This window comes from Seriola lalandi, unplaced genomic scaffold (genome assembly GCF_002814215.2).
Source record: "Seriola lalandi dorsalis isolate HSWRI2012SDOR001 ecotype SW California unplaced genomic scaffold, Sedor1 jcf7180002054537, whole genome shotgun sequence".
NCBI lineage: Eukaryota > Metazoa > Chordata > Actinopteri > Carangiformes > Carangidae > Seriola > Seriola lalandi.
Genome location: NW_019525090.1, coordinates 447082 through 462297, shown reverse-complemented (window position 1 = coordinate 462297; position 15216 = coordinate 447082). Strand labels below are relative to the sequence as shown.

At 38.6% G+C, this 15216-nt stretch overlaps 1 protein-coding gene across 1 annotated transcript in view; it reads right to left on the bottom strand.

Annotated features, from left to right (window-relative positions):
- Positions 1-15216, bottom strand: part of map2k5 (mitogen-activated protein kinase kinase 5) — a 54501-nt gene that overhangs the window by 26835 nt on the left and 12450 nt on the right. Inside the window, exons 9-17 of the mRNA XM_023414637.2 lie at positions 9936-9975; positions 9740-9808; positions 9189-9270; positions 7952-8013; positions 5706-5754; positions 5517-5590; positions 4400-4450; positions 4226-4297; positions 2630-2659 (exon numbers count right to left, since the gene is read on the bottom strand). Coding sequence (XP_023270405.1) covers positions 2630-2659; positions 4226-4297; positions 4400-4450; positions 5517-5590; positions 5706-5754; positions 7952-8013; positions 9189-9270; positions 9740-9808; positions 9936-9975 — 529 coding nt within the window. The remainder of the gene's footprint in view (positions 1-2629; positions 2660-4225; positions 4298-4399; positions 4451-5516; positions 5591-5705; positions 5755-7951; positions 8014-9188; positions 9271-9739; positions 9809-9935; positions 9976-15216) is intronic.

Here is a 15216-nt window from a genome sequence, read left to right as displayed (position 1 = left end):
GCTTCCCAACATTTGTTAAATAATCTAAAGCTAAAAAGGAAGTCTGATATACTGAAGTGAAATCTTAACCTATGTCTTAAAGGAAGCAAGCATGTGATCAAGAAAAGTGTGAAAAGAGACTTTGGAGTTGGCATATGGTGTTGAAAAATTACAGCAAACATTGTTTACAACATACATACAGTACTACAGTACCATTTCATCTCCATTTCATTTGAGAGGGAACAAACAAAGCAACAAAGGGAAAGCGTATATGGTGTTTGATGGATGCAGTGATGTGTAATGTAAGCTCCTGAAACATGCTCACAAAAAACTGACATAGTATTTCATCCAGAAATTCATTCAAATTTGAGAAAATATAACAAAATGCAGAGAAACAAAAACAACCACAGAGCAAACAAAAAGACAACAAATCAATCAGAAGCAATAGTGCTGGCGGCTGTATACACATCACATCAGGTCTGGTGTCTTCAAAGACTTTCAGAGCGAGCCGTGAAAAAACTCCATTAACTCCTGACAAAGAATACAAATGAATCCCGACATGTGGTGAAGTGGAATTAAAGAGACCATCTCTAATCTTGACAAACATGAGGTGATGACTCCACTGTGTGTACACACACAAAAGAATGAATGAGAGATGATGCATCAACTAAACAACATCCAGAAATTAAAGCCATTGGCAAGCACACACAGTTCCCCCGAACGTGGAGGGTGAACAGAAGACCTCAAACAATGCTAAAATTGGCTTTTCAAAAGTGCAACTCAAGAACACCCCAAAGCCAAATTCAACTTTAACAGTTCATCCCTTATCTTCCACAAGTCTACAGTGGAAACTCAGATGCCACTGATTCTCTTCCAATCTTTCTCTCTCTTTCATCTTCTCCAACTTCTCTCTCAGTCTGTACTAAAATGTTCTCTGTGAAGTGTAGCAGGGGGTTTTGCACAGACAGCTGTGCCAGCGTCTGCAAAAATGACAGCTTAGGCCCGAGGACTTTGGCTGGCTGCGCCTGACGAGCTGGATCCGAGCGCTCTCGCCACACCACTCAGCTACAGCCTGCAGGTGAACTGTCTGCAGTACCATATGGAGTTAGGGGAAAATTAACACTAAGATGAGTAAAGCTGCATGACAGTGGAGAGCCTAAACTAAACTGCTAATGTTTTGTTCACCCCATTTATATCAATAAGAGTGGACTAAACTACCATTCATTTGCAAAAATACACTAACAATTAACATGATAATGAAAAAATTAAATGAAGGAGGGACCACCAATGCCTAGGCTGCAAACACAAAGGTTTGCATTTGCTTTTTATCATAGCTTAAGAATTAATGATCAACACTTAAAATAAGTGAAGAACTACATCAGGGCTGTAATGTGTCTTACAAATGGTTGTTAACCATGGAAGTACCCAATCAGGTGCTGAATTAATTCTCAGCATGTGATAGCTCACATGAATAGGATAACATCTTCACAAGTAACTGACAATATCATTAAAAGAAAATGAAAAAAAAACAAAAACATGCTGAGACATCCAATCAAACATTTAATAAATTAGTTCCCCCTTTCTCAGGAGGAATAATTGGCATCCTGAAAGGAAGCATTCACTTAGGGAATCCCTGAGCAGATAGTACATTGGTTACATCATACCGTGCTTCTTTAATCAACCACAATGATGTAGTTTCATTTGACTGACAGAGCAGTCCAAGTGTTGCATACATTATGCCTACAGGACAATTACACAAAATGATCATGTGTCAATAAGCAGAATACTCAAGATTTTAATCATTTTCCTTGTAAAGCAAACCATACAAAGTCAAAATTATAGCTAGTGTCCATGGCTGATGTACTAAAGTAGAAATTAAAAATCACAGCTTCTGTAAAATATAATTAAGGCTTTCAAATCATAATTGACACACAATTATAAGATAGTTTGAAGAACAAACTCTTCACTAGACAAAATCTTCCCCTTCAATTGTCGTGAAAGCGGATGGCCAGGAGGTAACCTGAGGTAACCAGATTCGGATTACTCATCTAGGGATTGGGGAGATAAACCCATCTTAAAAGGACTAATCAAGACTTGATGGGATTGGGAAGTCGCTTCTGTGGTCGGCAATTACATTTGAGGAGGATCTTACCTTTGTGTAATGAAGGAAAACATGAACCCAAACCCATTTATACAGTTAAAGTTCTATATCAACAATAAACAATTAATGTGGAAAATAGTATAGATATCAGAATATTTCGCAGTCAACATTTTAGACATTTTAGTTTCACTGAGGGCCGTGAAAGATGATTAGTGCCTCACGTAATAGTTACAGCAAAATTTATAAAAAGTATTTGAAGTTTGAAGCTTGGAATCATTAGAAAACCTCATCATATAAATTATTTACTGGGGAGACTGTAAAATATTAAATATTAAAAGAAACATATAATTAAAAAAAGAACAACACAAAATTTTGGAAAAAATTGGAAATTGCAGCACTATAGTTTAATCACTGAGGACATTGTTATAATAAACTAACAGTTTTTGCCAAAGCCAAAATCAGTTTAAACAAATCTGCTCCTTTTTAAAAGTCTACTTTTAGGGGAAGATAGACAAAAATGAAAACTACAAATAAATTAAAATAACTCACCTGTGGATAGGGGAACATACCTAGCGCCAACTGTGTAAAAGAAGAAAGTAGTAAGTGCTACAGTATATTCTAAGATTTATACTGAGACATTTGAAGGAATGAAAAAAAATGGAAAAGGCTGAGTCAGTACTAGGCATATGGCAACATCTGTAAAAAAAAAAAAAAAACCTGCGCAAACAAATGTAATCCAATCAAACAGTCATAATAATTACATTTGTACATCTTATAATGGCCAGTTTTAGTGTCTTTATATTTTAGGCTGTGCCTGTGCACTGTGTGTGTGTGTGTGTGGGCGCTATAAATCCCTGACAATATAATGCACTCCACGATAACACAAGAAATTATGGCCTTAAAAAGGGAAATTAGAGGTAAGTCAACACTTCTCTTACAAATTATATGCTTCACAAAGGTAGAATTTCTTGTATGGCTGCTGGATTGAACTCCACAAGACTACACAGGTGGTCCTGATAAAGTAACCACCCTGTGTATACAATATATGTGCACATACATTAATATATACATGCCCCTCCATTGCTAGTGTCTTAATGACATGGAATTCTCTTGTAGACACAGAAGGAAAATGCTGCTAAAGCCACTGGTGCGTGCAGAATGTGAGACTTTCAGTCTTTGAGGTAAGCTTAGTGCCCACATGCTGATAACACTACTTCATCAAACAACATCAGCTATTAGTTAATAACCCCCCCACGATTACCCCCTGCAGAGAACAAAATACGGGGATAAAGAGAAGGAGGACAGGATTGTGGGATGGTTGTATGTAATGTGTGTATCTCTCCCTGATATTTGGCAATTCACTGGGGGTGGACATTTTTCATCTTGGTCAAGGGCAGCTTATTGGCAACATTATGTTATTAAAATGTCAAAACACTCACAGTCTTTCCTTGAACATAAATAGACCAACTAGCAGGCTAAAGATCAATCCACATTGAGTGGGACTGCAAGCCATTTCATTTAGCTTAATGCACACATTCACAGCTAGAAATAAAGAGAACAGGGCCAGGGGGTCCACTGCTATAAAACTTTATCTTTATCACACAGAGATCATGTCAATAATTTTGACATGGCCTCTTTTGTGTGAACTCATCCATTATTGTTATAATTGTAATGATATAACATTATTGACAAACAAAGGCGGGGTAGAAGCCCACATCATCTGTTATACTGTAGAGGGGGGGGGGGCTGTGGACAGAAACAGATGGAGAATCAATAGTGTCAGTGGGAGGACAAGAGACCAGGGAAGTCTAATAGTGAAATTAAAATGTTATTTGAAAACGCAGGGTGTCAGTCAAGCATTCGATCAACTCTATGGGGAGAAATGAGCAGAGATACTGATGCACACACACATGGACACACAAAAAACGCATATGTATTTTATGCTGCTCAGTCAATGAGCAACAGCCAGTCTCAAGACACAATATAATCTACTGGAATTTAAACTGTCTGATAATTAATTACAAAAGATTAAAAAAAAGATTGACCACTTTTACAAGAACTTAGTGTCCTCTGCATATATTTGCCACACTTCCCTCTGTGTACAAATACTAGGTACAGCATGAAGCCATTTATACATTGTCATACCTCCATGAAAGAGATCCCCACACTCCAGACATCTGCGTGAATACCATACTGTTCTCCTGATATCCTTTCTGGCTGTGGAGCAAAAAGAAACATCAAAGACTGCCAAGACTGATTTCTTCTCTCGTACAACTTTAAACTGATTTGACAAGGGACTCAAATCAAGGGGTCACTTACTGCCATGTATGCGTTGGTTCCCACGTACGTTTTGGCAATAGAATTCACCAACTGCAAGAGAAATTAATTAAGAGTGGATGAGCAAATAATTAAGCTGCATATCAATATAAATTCAAACTATTCAACCAACAGTAATAAGAAACCTCAACCCTCAGAAATAACTTTTTAGGCTCATTCCATTGTTGTATGCTGGGAAATAAAAAAAGATGGGACCTAACTTACATAACCTAAATCTACTGACATATCAGGTTTATATTTTGGGCTGTTCCCAACCCCTGCCCGACAGAACAGGAGTAAGACAAGGAGACGTTAGTGTGTCTGTGCGTGTGTGTGGATACAATGGCACATGCCATCAATGACAGGACTGTGATAATGAGTGTCTGTTCCCTTATGGCTGTGCCCTACAGAGTGTGAGAGAGGGAGGGAGAGTGTGTATGTGTGAAAGAGAGATAAATACAAACACAGAGTTAAAAAGACAGAGGACGAGCCAATGCTGCTAGTGTTACATATACAAGGTGTAAAATTCACCTTGGAGCTTCCATGGAAGTGGAGGTCAAAAATGAATAACAATTTGCTACAGAAAGGGTGTGTGTGTGTGTGAGTGTGTGTGTGTGTGTGTGTGTGTGTGTTGAAAAGGGAAACAGTCTCAAGGGTTGATGTTTTGGGGAATGCTGAAGGTCTGTCCCTGATGATTACATTACAAACACACAGTGCCACACACTGCCACACACACGCCCACACACACTGACTAGGCTATTGTCTGCTACCTACGCTTTCCCCACATCCACTGAATACATATCAATGAGGCTTTGCCGTTGTGTGTGTGGGTCATAATTATAACAAGTGATTTTTTTGGAGGCTGCAGAACAATGGAGGTGGGGGGGGAGTTAATGTGAGAGGAAGACCCTTGGGATAGTGCTGATGTTTTGAGTTGAAAATGAATGCAGTGATTGACAGATTGACCATATGCACACAGATCTGTGCACACAAACACACGCACACAGACAGATTGCACAGGACTATGGCGATGCAGCTATAGACAATTGTTTTTCTTCTTCTCTCTTCCATTTTCCATTCTTTCTCTCTCGCCAATGCTCACAAAAACAAATCAGTGTACCTGTGTGCTGACACCAAAGTCACAGAGCTTGACTTGTCCTCGGGTGTTCACCAGCATATTGGAAGGCTTGACATCTGCGGAGACAAACTGCTTGATAGAACTGCAACATCAGCACTCAGCAGCTTGTCTTTATCAAGTCTGCTCTTTTTTTTTTTTTATTAACACAAGCCTACGTAATACCTTACTCACCTCTGTGAAGTATCTTCAGGCTCCACAGATATGTCAGGCCTTTGACTACCTAGAGACACAGGCGACAGAAAAAATATATTACAGTAATTTCGACAACAACCAGCACACTTGGCTTAATAACATAAACAGCCATGACCTTAATCTAGAATTTAGAAAAACAAGACTTTAGCCTGTACTGTCTTTTCTGCTGTCCTGAGAGAGTTTAAATTTGTCCAATACGTAGCGAGCAGATATGTGGTTCTAGTTAGTTCTAGTTACACCTCCCAACATGGCTGTCATGCACATGTCACTGAGGTGGTCGGTAAGCATCTAAGGGGCAAGGGGGTGGGGTTAGACAAGATTCATCTTGAAATGCTGAAAGCTTTGGATGCTGCTGTGCTGTCATGGTTCACACGTGCATCTAATGTATTGATGTTGCTTTCAGATTGGCAATCAGGAGTGGTGCTGCTGGTTTCAGCCATAAGGGCCAATGGGTGAGTCCATACTCATTGCTAATCTGGTCTACATGGGCTTTTTAAATCTGTGTTGGCTAGCAAGTTCTGTAGTCTGTGCTAATGGGAGAATGGGCTAGGGAATGAGAGCTGTAGCTGCATTCTGGACAAAAAAGGTCAATTACACTCACGATGGGCACTGAATTCCCGCAAAAGTGCAACTTGTCTGCACTTCAGTTCATGGTTTCACTGACAGGATATCCAGAAGGAGCCAAGGTCTAGAGTGTCTGTTTTGGTGACCATATGGTTGCATCTCCACCATTTATGCAGATGTTGTCTATAGACTGTGACCATGGATTCTACCTAAGTGAGATGCCCCTCCATTTTTGAAATGTTAATTCCATCTATATAGAATTACTCTACTTGGGACGTGTACTTCTAATCACTCAAACCGGGTGACAGGAAGAACCTGCCCCAAGTAATTGAACTTCTCTATCTTTGAAGTATGCTAACAGCAAAAAGGATTGTAAAATTGACGACAGTTTAGGCGTGTCAGCCACACTAGTGTAGACTGTGTATTGGATTGTGGTGACAAAAGGAGAGCTGAGTTGGTTCCAGTCCTGAGCTCTGGTCACTTTAGGTAGTCATTGATATAGTAAGACTGCATACACAAGCAAACAAGAAAATGTTTCCTCACAGGGCAATTTGTCTCTTTACAGGATCGAGAGAGGAGCCTGTTGGACCTTGGTACTGAGATATTGCTCCTGCGCAATGAAATGAATTCATTGAGTTTGTTGAGACACCCTGTAGGACGCTTCATTGCTACCTCGCCTTAAAGGAGTTACATGAACAACTGACTGGGAGGAGACACTAGGGTCAGAGACACACTGCGAGAGCAATATATATTTTTTTTGTTAAGTTAGTAGAAGAGGAGAGAACTTTTTTTTCACCTTTGTGCAGACCTCACAAGTGGCATGTTGGTCATAGTCATATGACTCCACATGCCTGGAAAAATCATTAAATTTTTCTTTAAGTATTACTCATTTCCCAATTTTTAATACTGCTTTGTGGTGATTTTTTCATTAATGGGATGTTAGAACTGATTCCAGCTTCTAGTCTCCTGCATAACAGCCTCTAAGATAAAATTAAGAAAGCACAAAAGCTCTCTGAAGTCTTGCTGCCTCAAAAGGTGCAAGTGCAACAACTGGCGTGTGCAGCTTCACTCACACCCTCTTGGGTGCTTATCTTTCTGCGATAATTAACAACTGTGACAGTGGAAAGGAGGGAAAGCTGTGAATTAGAATTAACACTGATTAAATAGCTGTCATTGTTTGATTACGGACAAAGTTAAAGGGGCGAGACAGAAAAGAGGAGGTGGAGACAGGAGAAGGGTAATGAGTGTGGAAAAGAGACATGCATTTATCAACTTCAAGGCCATTTCTATCAAAATGCTAGTTTTAACTGAGAGTAGAAAAGGAGGGAGAAAGGAAGAGAGGTCAGGATAAAGGGAACACACTGACTTTGTCCGCACTTCACCCAATAGAGGCTAATTGAAAATTTCACACCTGTGGTTCTCTTTTCTTTCATTTCATTAATAAAACGAGTGTTTTTCCTCAGACCTGTTCTATATCCTACAAAAATGAATAACAGGTCACAGTCAAAACTGTCACGCATGCATAGACGACCACACTCTAATAAATTACACACCTAAATAAATATTTCTAACAAACTCCAGAAAACACCCCTTGTTTCAAAGGCTTTTCACTCAGTAATCAAAATACTGATTGGGAGATTTAGTATTTCATGAAAACTTACTGCCACTGCGATCCTCCCCAGCACATGCTCTGGAATTCGTTTGTACACGTCCAGAGAACCACCTGCAAAAGACACATTATTCATTAAGGAAGTGAAACATTTTCCCACAGTTTCTTAAATAATCTCCTAATAGCCTTCTTAGCACAACACAATCCCAAATTCATGTTAGCTATACAGGTTGCAATACTCCACACTTATCTAAACAACTGACAAAAAAAAATGTTGCTTGCAATTCCATCTGGATCCAGCTCTACAGTAAGTAACTACCATTTCCCACAATGCTTTGTATCCCAAGCTGGCACACTCGCCAAGAAAGAACTGTCTATTCACTCACACTGGAAATCTACACAAAATGAATATTTAAATATATTTCTTTGATAGAGTTAAAGACAACCTCTCATGACGGTAGCAGGAGAACTGCTAGTCCTTTAAATATAGAAATATTTCACTGACAACTGTGTGACTGTCTAAGCCTCAATATATAAAAAATCTTTCAGAAACAGCCAAAAGAGAAGCCTGACATTTTCAACATTTTCCACATCAGTGTGGACATTCTCAGAAAAGCTGTTTACTGCTCTTAATATTTGACATAGTTTCAATGCAGAGGACAGATTCCAGGTATGTTTCAAAATAAACTTGAAGATTAAAGTGAGTCTACACAATCGTAGTCAATGTTTGTTATAAATTCCATTTGCTGACACTTGTATTTGTTTGACATTTCTTTGTCATATCAGTAAAAGAAGAACCAAACCGACAAATTCATTGATTTGTTTTCTGGTGCAGTCTAATTGTAATTTCCTGTTGGAAATAACCAAGCACAACTGAAAATGACACAGATCACAGAAAAGTTTCATAAAGTAAGAATGTGCTCAGAGGTTAGACAGACTTTGTTGACAAGCTAGCAAATGTGTGAAACAGGGGAATAACTGCATTAACACACACTTGGACAAGCACACACACCTAAAAACATAAACAGTCCCACATCTCACACCAATCCAGCACACACATATAAACGCACCTATAAATGCACTTAAGTCAAGGTTTATCACACCCTTGTAGCTTTTAGCACACAGGCATGCTAAGCAGCTCAGAGATAAGACATTCTCTTGATCTGCAGAAGTGAAAATGGATACACAGTAGAGAGACAGAGGACAGGTCCCCAAAGTATTTTCTACACAGCTGTGGCTGGCAAGACACAATCATGTGATCCACTGGTTTAAACTACAGAGAAACTCACCGTCCATAAATTCTGTGCATATGGATATCCTGTTCTCAACAAAAAAAGCACTGAAGAAAGTGATGATGTAGGGTGAATCACACTGCAATCAAGAGAAGAAATAATATGGTCAAAAATGAGCATGCCAAAATATTTATTTGTGATACAAAAGAATTTATGTGTTCATTGTGAATTTGAACTGAATGTAACAGTGGCACCTCATTGCACACAAAATTTTAAATTTCTCATAACCAAGTGATTGTTTAAGTGATGGCAGTAGGTGCTCAAAAGGATCACTCAACAGTGAAGTAAGTGTTCACTGTTTTTCATACGTTCAGTTTGAGAGAGACTCCGTGCTCGCAGTGTTTGGGACAGTATGTCTTAGGTGAAAGAGAAAAAAAATAGCCCATGTGCATTTTGCCTGCGTGTCCATGTATTGCTGATCCCTTGCTTACATTGTAAGCACTTCATTAGCTACACTCATGATTAATTAACAACATAGATGTGGTAGGACAGCAACACAGATAAGTTGTTTTGTTAAGCAGGAACAGATGAAATAAGTCAAAACCAACCTTGTAGAGAATTTCTAATTCTGACATGATCTGCTTCTGTAATTCCACCGTGATATCCAGTGGGATGACCTGTGATCAAACATGTAGGGGAGGGGTGGGGGGGAAGTACAGCCTTAACGAACAACACTAATAAGCTCTTATTATGATCTAATGAGGTCAGTGGTATCAATGGTATCAACAAGGAAGGAGTTCTCACCTTGACAGCTAAAACCCGCTTGCCGTGAACATGGTACGCTCTAAAGGGACATAAAAGGAGATGATATGAAACAAAACTATAGAAAGTGGTTGCTTTGAATTGAATTTATTTAGATGGAAACCTGGGTTTTTGTGATTTCATTTTCACTTGGTCTTTAAGCTTTCTTCTGAGCTCTGAGCATAACATACAGTTCTGTGCAAAAGTTTTAGACAGTTGTTGTTGGACTTGTTGAACAAGGGTAAACACTGAACTGTAAATCTGTTGCAGCCAACAAAAGATCATAAATTCATATGTCATGTGGTATTCAACAGAAGTGACTTGAGAGTGTATATTCAAAGGAGGGAAGTGTGATGCAATTATACTTTCGGGAAAAAAAACAAAAATGGAAATTGAGTAAATGCAGTAAAACTTGACAAGAACTGGAATGAAAGAAACTGTTAACAAAGTTCAAGTGCAAGGTTCACTCCACAGGGCTGTGAGTTTCTGAGCAACAGTAGAGTCTGAAGTAGTATGACCAAATGTCAAAAGGTCATTTCCCTCAAAAGGTCAGAGGTCACTATCCAAAACCAGATCCAGTCCAGCTCTGTCACTAGCTGTTCCAGACAGAGTTTTGAATTGCAGGTAAAGCAGCAGCCACAGACCGTCCCTGTAATGATTTAATTATCAAAGTCCTTAATGCCCAACGTCGGCTTTAGTTACAGTCCTTGAAGGTTAGTTTACGATGCCTCTGGACCTTTCAACATACAATCCTCAAGGACGAATACTGTGCAACAGCTGTCAGGTGATGGAGATGAGGTGGGGGCAATGTACGTCACACAGGATGACTAGCTTGCAAGCAGGCTCAGTAAATGTGATACCTGGCTACTCACCTGTCAGTTGGCCTTGCAGAGAAAATGTGTATGGTGCAAAGTGTGATTAATGTGTCTTAGATTAGGAGTATCATGTTGCTCTTCGGCCAGACACCTCTGAACTGGCCCAGGCCTTTAATTAATGACACCTATTAGTGCCATGTCAGGTATTTATCCACAGTTAGAACTAACAGTGGTGTGTACCGATGCCATGCTGTATGTGAGCTGCAGCTTACACATCTGTTGAAGTCAAAAAGCAACTACAGACTTTTCAGAGATTATTAAGAGAAAATAACTATAAAAGTAGGACATTTATATTTCAAGTTGTCCAGATAATCCAGTGTAATACTACGTATTCAACTATTCATTCCTCAGGTTTCAGTTGGTTTCTTGTGTGTGTGCATAATGTTATTTTGTTCTACCCAAAGAGTATTAGTGTCTTTCTGATTTTTAAGTGTCATCTTTTGTGACAGCTCTTAGCACATTAAGGCTGATGGCCTTGTTTCCACTATGATGTCTCGGTCTTCCTTTAAGCTACAATCAATATCAGTTAAGCATGACTGCTGCCTTTTAATTAAGATGCAGATGTTAATTGAAGCAAGATCGTAGGGGTAGACATGTTAAATACTGACTGGGTAGGTAGTGTGTGTAAGGCAACCTGAAAAGAGATTAAACCAAGTCTTCACAACATTAAACAACCTGAAGTCGTCAAGAAGTAGTCTAGATGTGTTGACAAATATACCCAGCCCATGGCTGAATGCATCTAACTGCTACTTAAACACACGAGAAGTGCAGCTTAAAGAGATAATGCTTTCATGTGAGATACCATGTACACAAGTATCATCTGAGTGTTTGTGTCTGTTTAGTTTTTGTGTATGTACCTTAATGCAAAGTCTCACATCTGTATTTTTATTACTTTTCTGCAATTAAGTTTGGCCAGAATTGGATCAAAGTAAACAGCCATCTAGTACGTACAGTACTTTTTCCACATTTATTTATTTATTTTTTTAAAATATGCTTTAAAAAAGATTGTAGAATAATATTCCCATAATATAGCTTTAAGCACATTGGGGTCAGTATTATTGTTTAATATATACTGTTCACAAATAGCAGTTCATTTTTATATGATAATAATTAAATGATAAGAACACCATATGTCCAAGTTATATATACAAGGGTTAAGAAATACCAAAGTTTAAACAATGTGTTTTAAGGGCAGGGTCGTTTTTTAGCTGGGATATAGTGTGACTACTGCTTGGTTAAAGCTTTATTCTCAGACTGTCCTTGACCACCTCAGGGCAGAGCATCCCTGTATGAGTTACAGTGACAGGCTTGTGACAGCGGGAGACATGGGGACAAGGTTACATAGCCACCCCCCACCACTTCCCCCTGATCTGACCCCAGTAAACGTGCCCCATTGCCTGGATCTTATTTACACTCCAGCTTGCTCTGTAATAAAAGCTCAATCATGCAGTATTCATAGGGCCCCTCTCTATGTCTCTGAAGTTGGAGAGACTGGCCTCCTGGATCAGGGCTAACGTGGTATGTTTACACTGCCACATGGATGATGGGCTGCCTCTCTCTTCCTGACTGTCTCACCTGACACAGCTATAATGGGTCTCCTAACTGACACAGACAGACAGAAACTTAAACACAGACATTCACATGCATGTACACAAAAGAGCTTGCTAAACATCCAACACATTTGAAGCGGCAATGCTGAAAAGATGAAATAACAAAGTTGAAAGGTTTTGTTTTGTTTATATTCTACCATGCTAAAAAAGTGAAAGTCAGTATTCCTCAACTCCATGAATCTGAAATCACTTTTGAAAGCAGGCCTCTTGTGACTGAGAAAGAAATTTCAACAACACAACTCTTGTTTATTTGGCGTTTTCAGAAACACACTCTAGTCTAAGTGAAGTCAAACAGACGCCTTTTTTTCTTGAGATGGTGTAGTAGCCAGCAGCTATGTAAAATTATGTTTATTTTCATAAAGAGGTTCTATGGCACTTGTTCATTGTCACACCAGTTACTACAGGTACAGACAGTAAGAGCGGCACCTTCAGGGATCTGAAGTTTGTTTGAATACTTGTGGTTTTTAATGTGTGTTCTACGGGTTTCACATATCATATTATGTTCCATTAAAATAAAAAAGATTAATAAATTGGAGCACTACTGTGTCACTCTAACCTCCATCGAATACTAAATACTCCATTATTTCATACAACATTAATTTCATTATCATTTAGCCTGAAGCTGTGAATTACTAAAGGTTGTATTCTGAAGATTTTGAAAGTTAATGTATTTTTTAATTTTTTTTTTTTTTTTTAAGTATTTTCTTCACCCAGGTTTCAGATTTAATTTCTTCAGGCTTAGGTAATTTAGCCTACTTGTTAGTGTGTCCATAAACAAGAAATGTACAAATTACTTCCATAACTCACAAGTTTATTGTTCAAATATTCAACACCAAAGACAAAAGGCTTTTAAATTGTATTCATTTCTATCTACATTGCCCTTTGGGGTGTTAAAAGAAAAATAGTTGCAGTAAAAGTATATTTTTTATATTATGGAAAAGTGAGTGTGACTTTCCTGTATCAGGACATTGTTGCTAATTTAACAAACAAATTATCTCTGTGTAAACACTGAGTATCATTCTCTGTGAACTTTAATAATACCTGTGCACTAATAAACAACATCAGCAATGACTGAAAGTAATGTTAGAGCAGTTGAATACATCAGTAGCTCGGGATTGGCTAGGGAATCAACTGGACATTATAACCTTCAGGAAAGTAGGATTTACTGCAGAGATGTTGTATAAAGCTACATTTAAGGAGTAAGGAGTGTTTATAGTTTAGCATATATAGTACAAGTCATCTCCAAATCAAAGCTGATTTACCTATTCGAAAACCACAACAGCGGGTTTACCGAGCTGAAGTACCAAATGGTCACCACAATCCTGATCTGTTTTCTCTTTTCAGAAGTCAAAGTAAATCTACCAAAATAAAAAAACAAATGTGAAAGCGTCCGGCATGAGAAAACCAGTGAAGAGTTCACTCAAAATGCATCTGATATGTACTGTCACACCAGTTGTTGACTGCAATCCCTTGCAGCTAGTTTGTATGCATAATCTGAAAAAAAAAAATAAAAAAAATCTAGATTTAAGATGCTAGGTTACCACCAATTAACCAAAGATATTTAGTCCTTCAATATACAGTCTAATCAATGAGGTAAAGAAACTAAAATCAATGGAGAAAATGGGCTGAGGCAACTAAAAGGACAACCATGGGTGTCTAAGTGGATGTCACCACAGCCGGGCCAGTGTGCTTGTTTTAATTGCAATGCTAGATCCATGAGTCACAAAAATAGCCTTTGTGTCCTTGTTATTGTATTTATAAGCCATGGAGTCAGTTAGATTGGTGGACAAGATGGACCTCTGAGAGAGTGTGTAATAAAAAGCAAAGGCTGACAGTGATGGATGGCTAGGTCAACGTGTGGCTATGGAGAGCTGAGGTGTTGGTAACATCCAATTGAGTCTAAATGGCTCTGGGTCATAAATGGGCTAAGAGGTTAAAAGGTGGGGATCCTTTGGTAGTGCTTTTCAAACGTGATGAGCCTGATATAAGCTGGAGCAAAGAGTAGAAAGCTGAAGAGAACTGAGAATTGATTTCTAAGCGAGCAAGAACCCTGTCCGGGCCCTTCAGTATTTTTAAACCAATGGTTAATTTCCTGCTCAATACAGCAACATTTGCTTGGTATAGCTGGCCTACCTAACAAAGGATACCAAAATACTAATTTTCAATGGTTTTTGACAAAAAGTATGCTGTACTTGCAGAAACACATGCACATGTGCATATGCAAGCATGATATTGAAAACATGGATTTGGCTAATTTACCATGAATATATTTGCCTATAGTATTTTGCTGCTGAAATAAACACTGTCACTGGCATATCATCATCATCAGCAGTTGCTGTTATTAAAAATTAATTCTTAAAGTTGGCCAAAAGACAAATTAGAGGGCAACGCATGTCAATGGAGCGTGACGCATCAAAACATCTGCACCCACCGTTTTCTAGGCAAGCTCACACACTGACAGTGGCTATCTATATGCCATGCTCATTGTGTGCTACATTAAATGGCTTCAACTGATACAACAGTATATGATGCACGGAGCTAGTGAGCAACAACTTCCATCCTTTATGACTGTGTCTGACTATTGGACGTTTTTTGTGATGCCTCTTTCATCCAAGATCTATGTACCATGTAAAAGGACCAATGGCCAGAGCTACAACAATATAATCCAATGTTGCTCTAATGCTAACTTTGTTAGCTGAGAAAAGTGACATCATAAAATCCCTGCGTTTCTTACAAAATAACAGGTACATCAGAGTAAAAGGGCAGTTTTTTTCATGTAGCATAAAGAACAAATGGTTT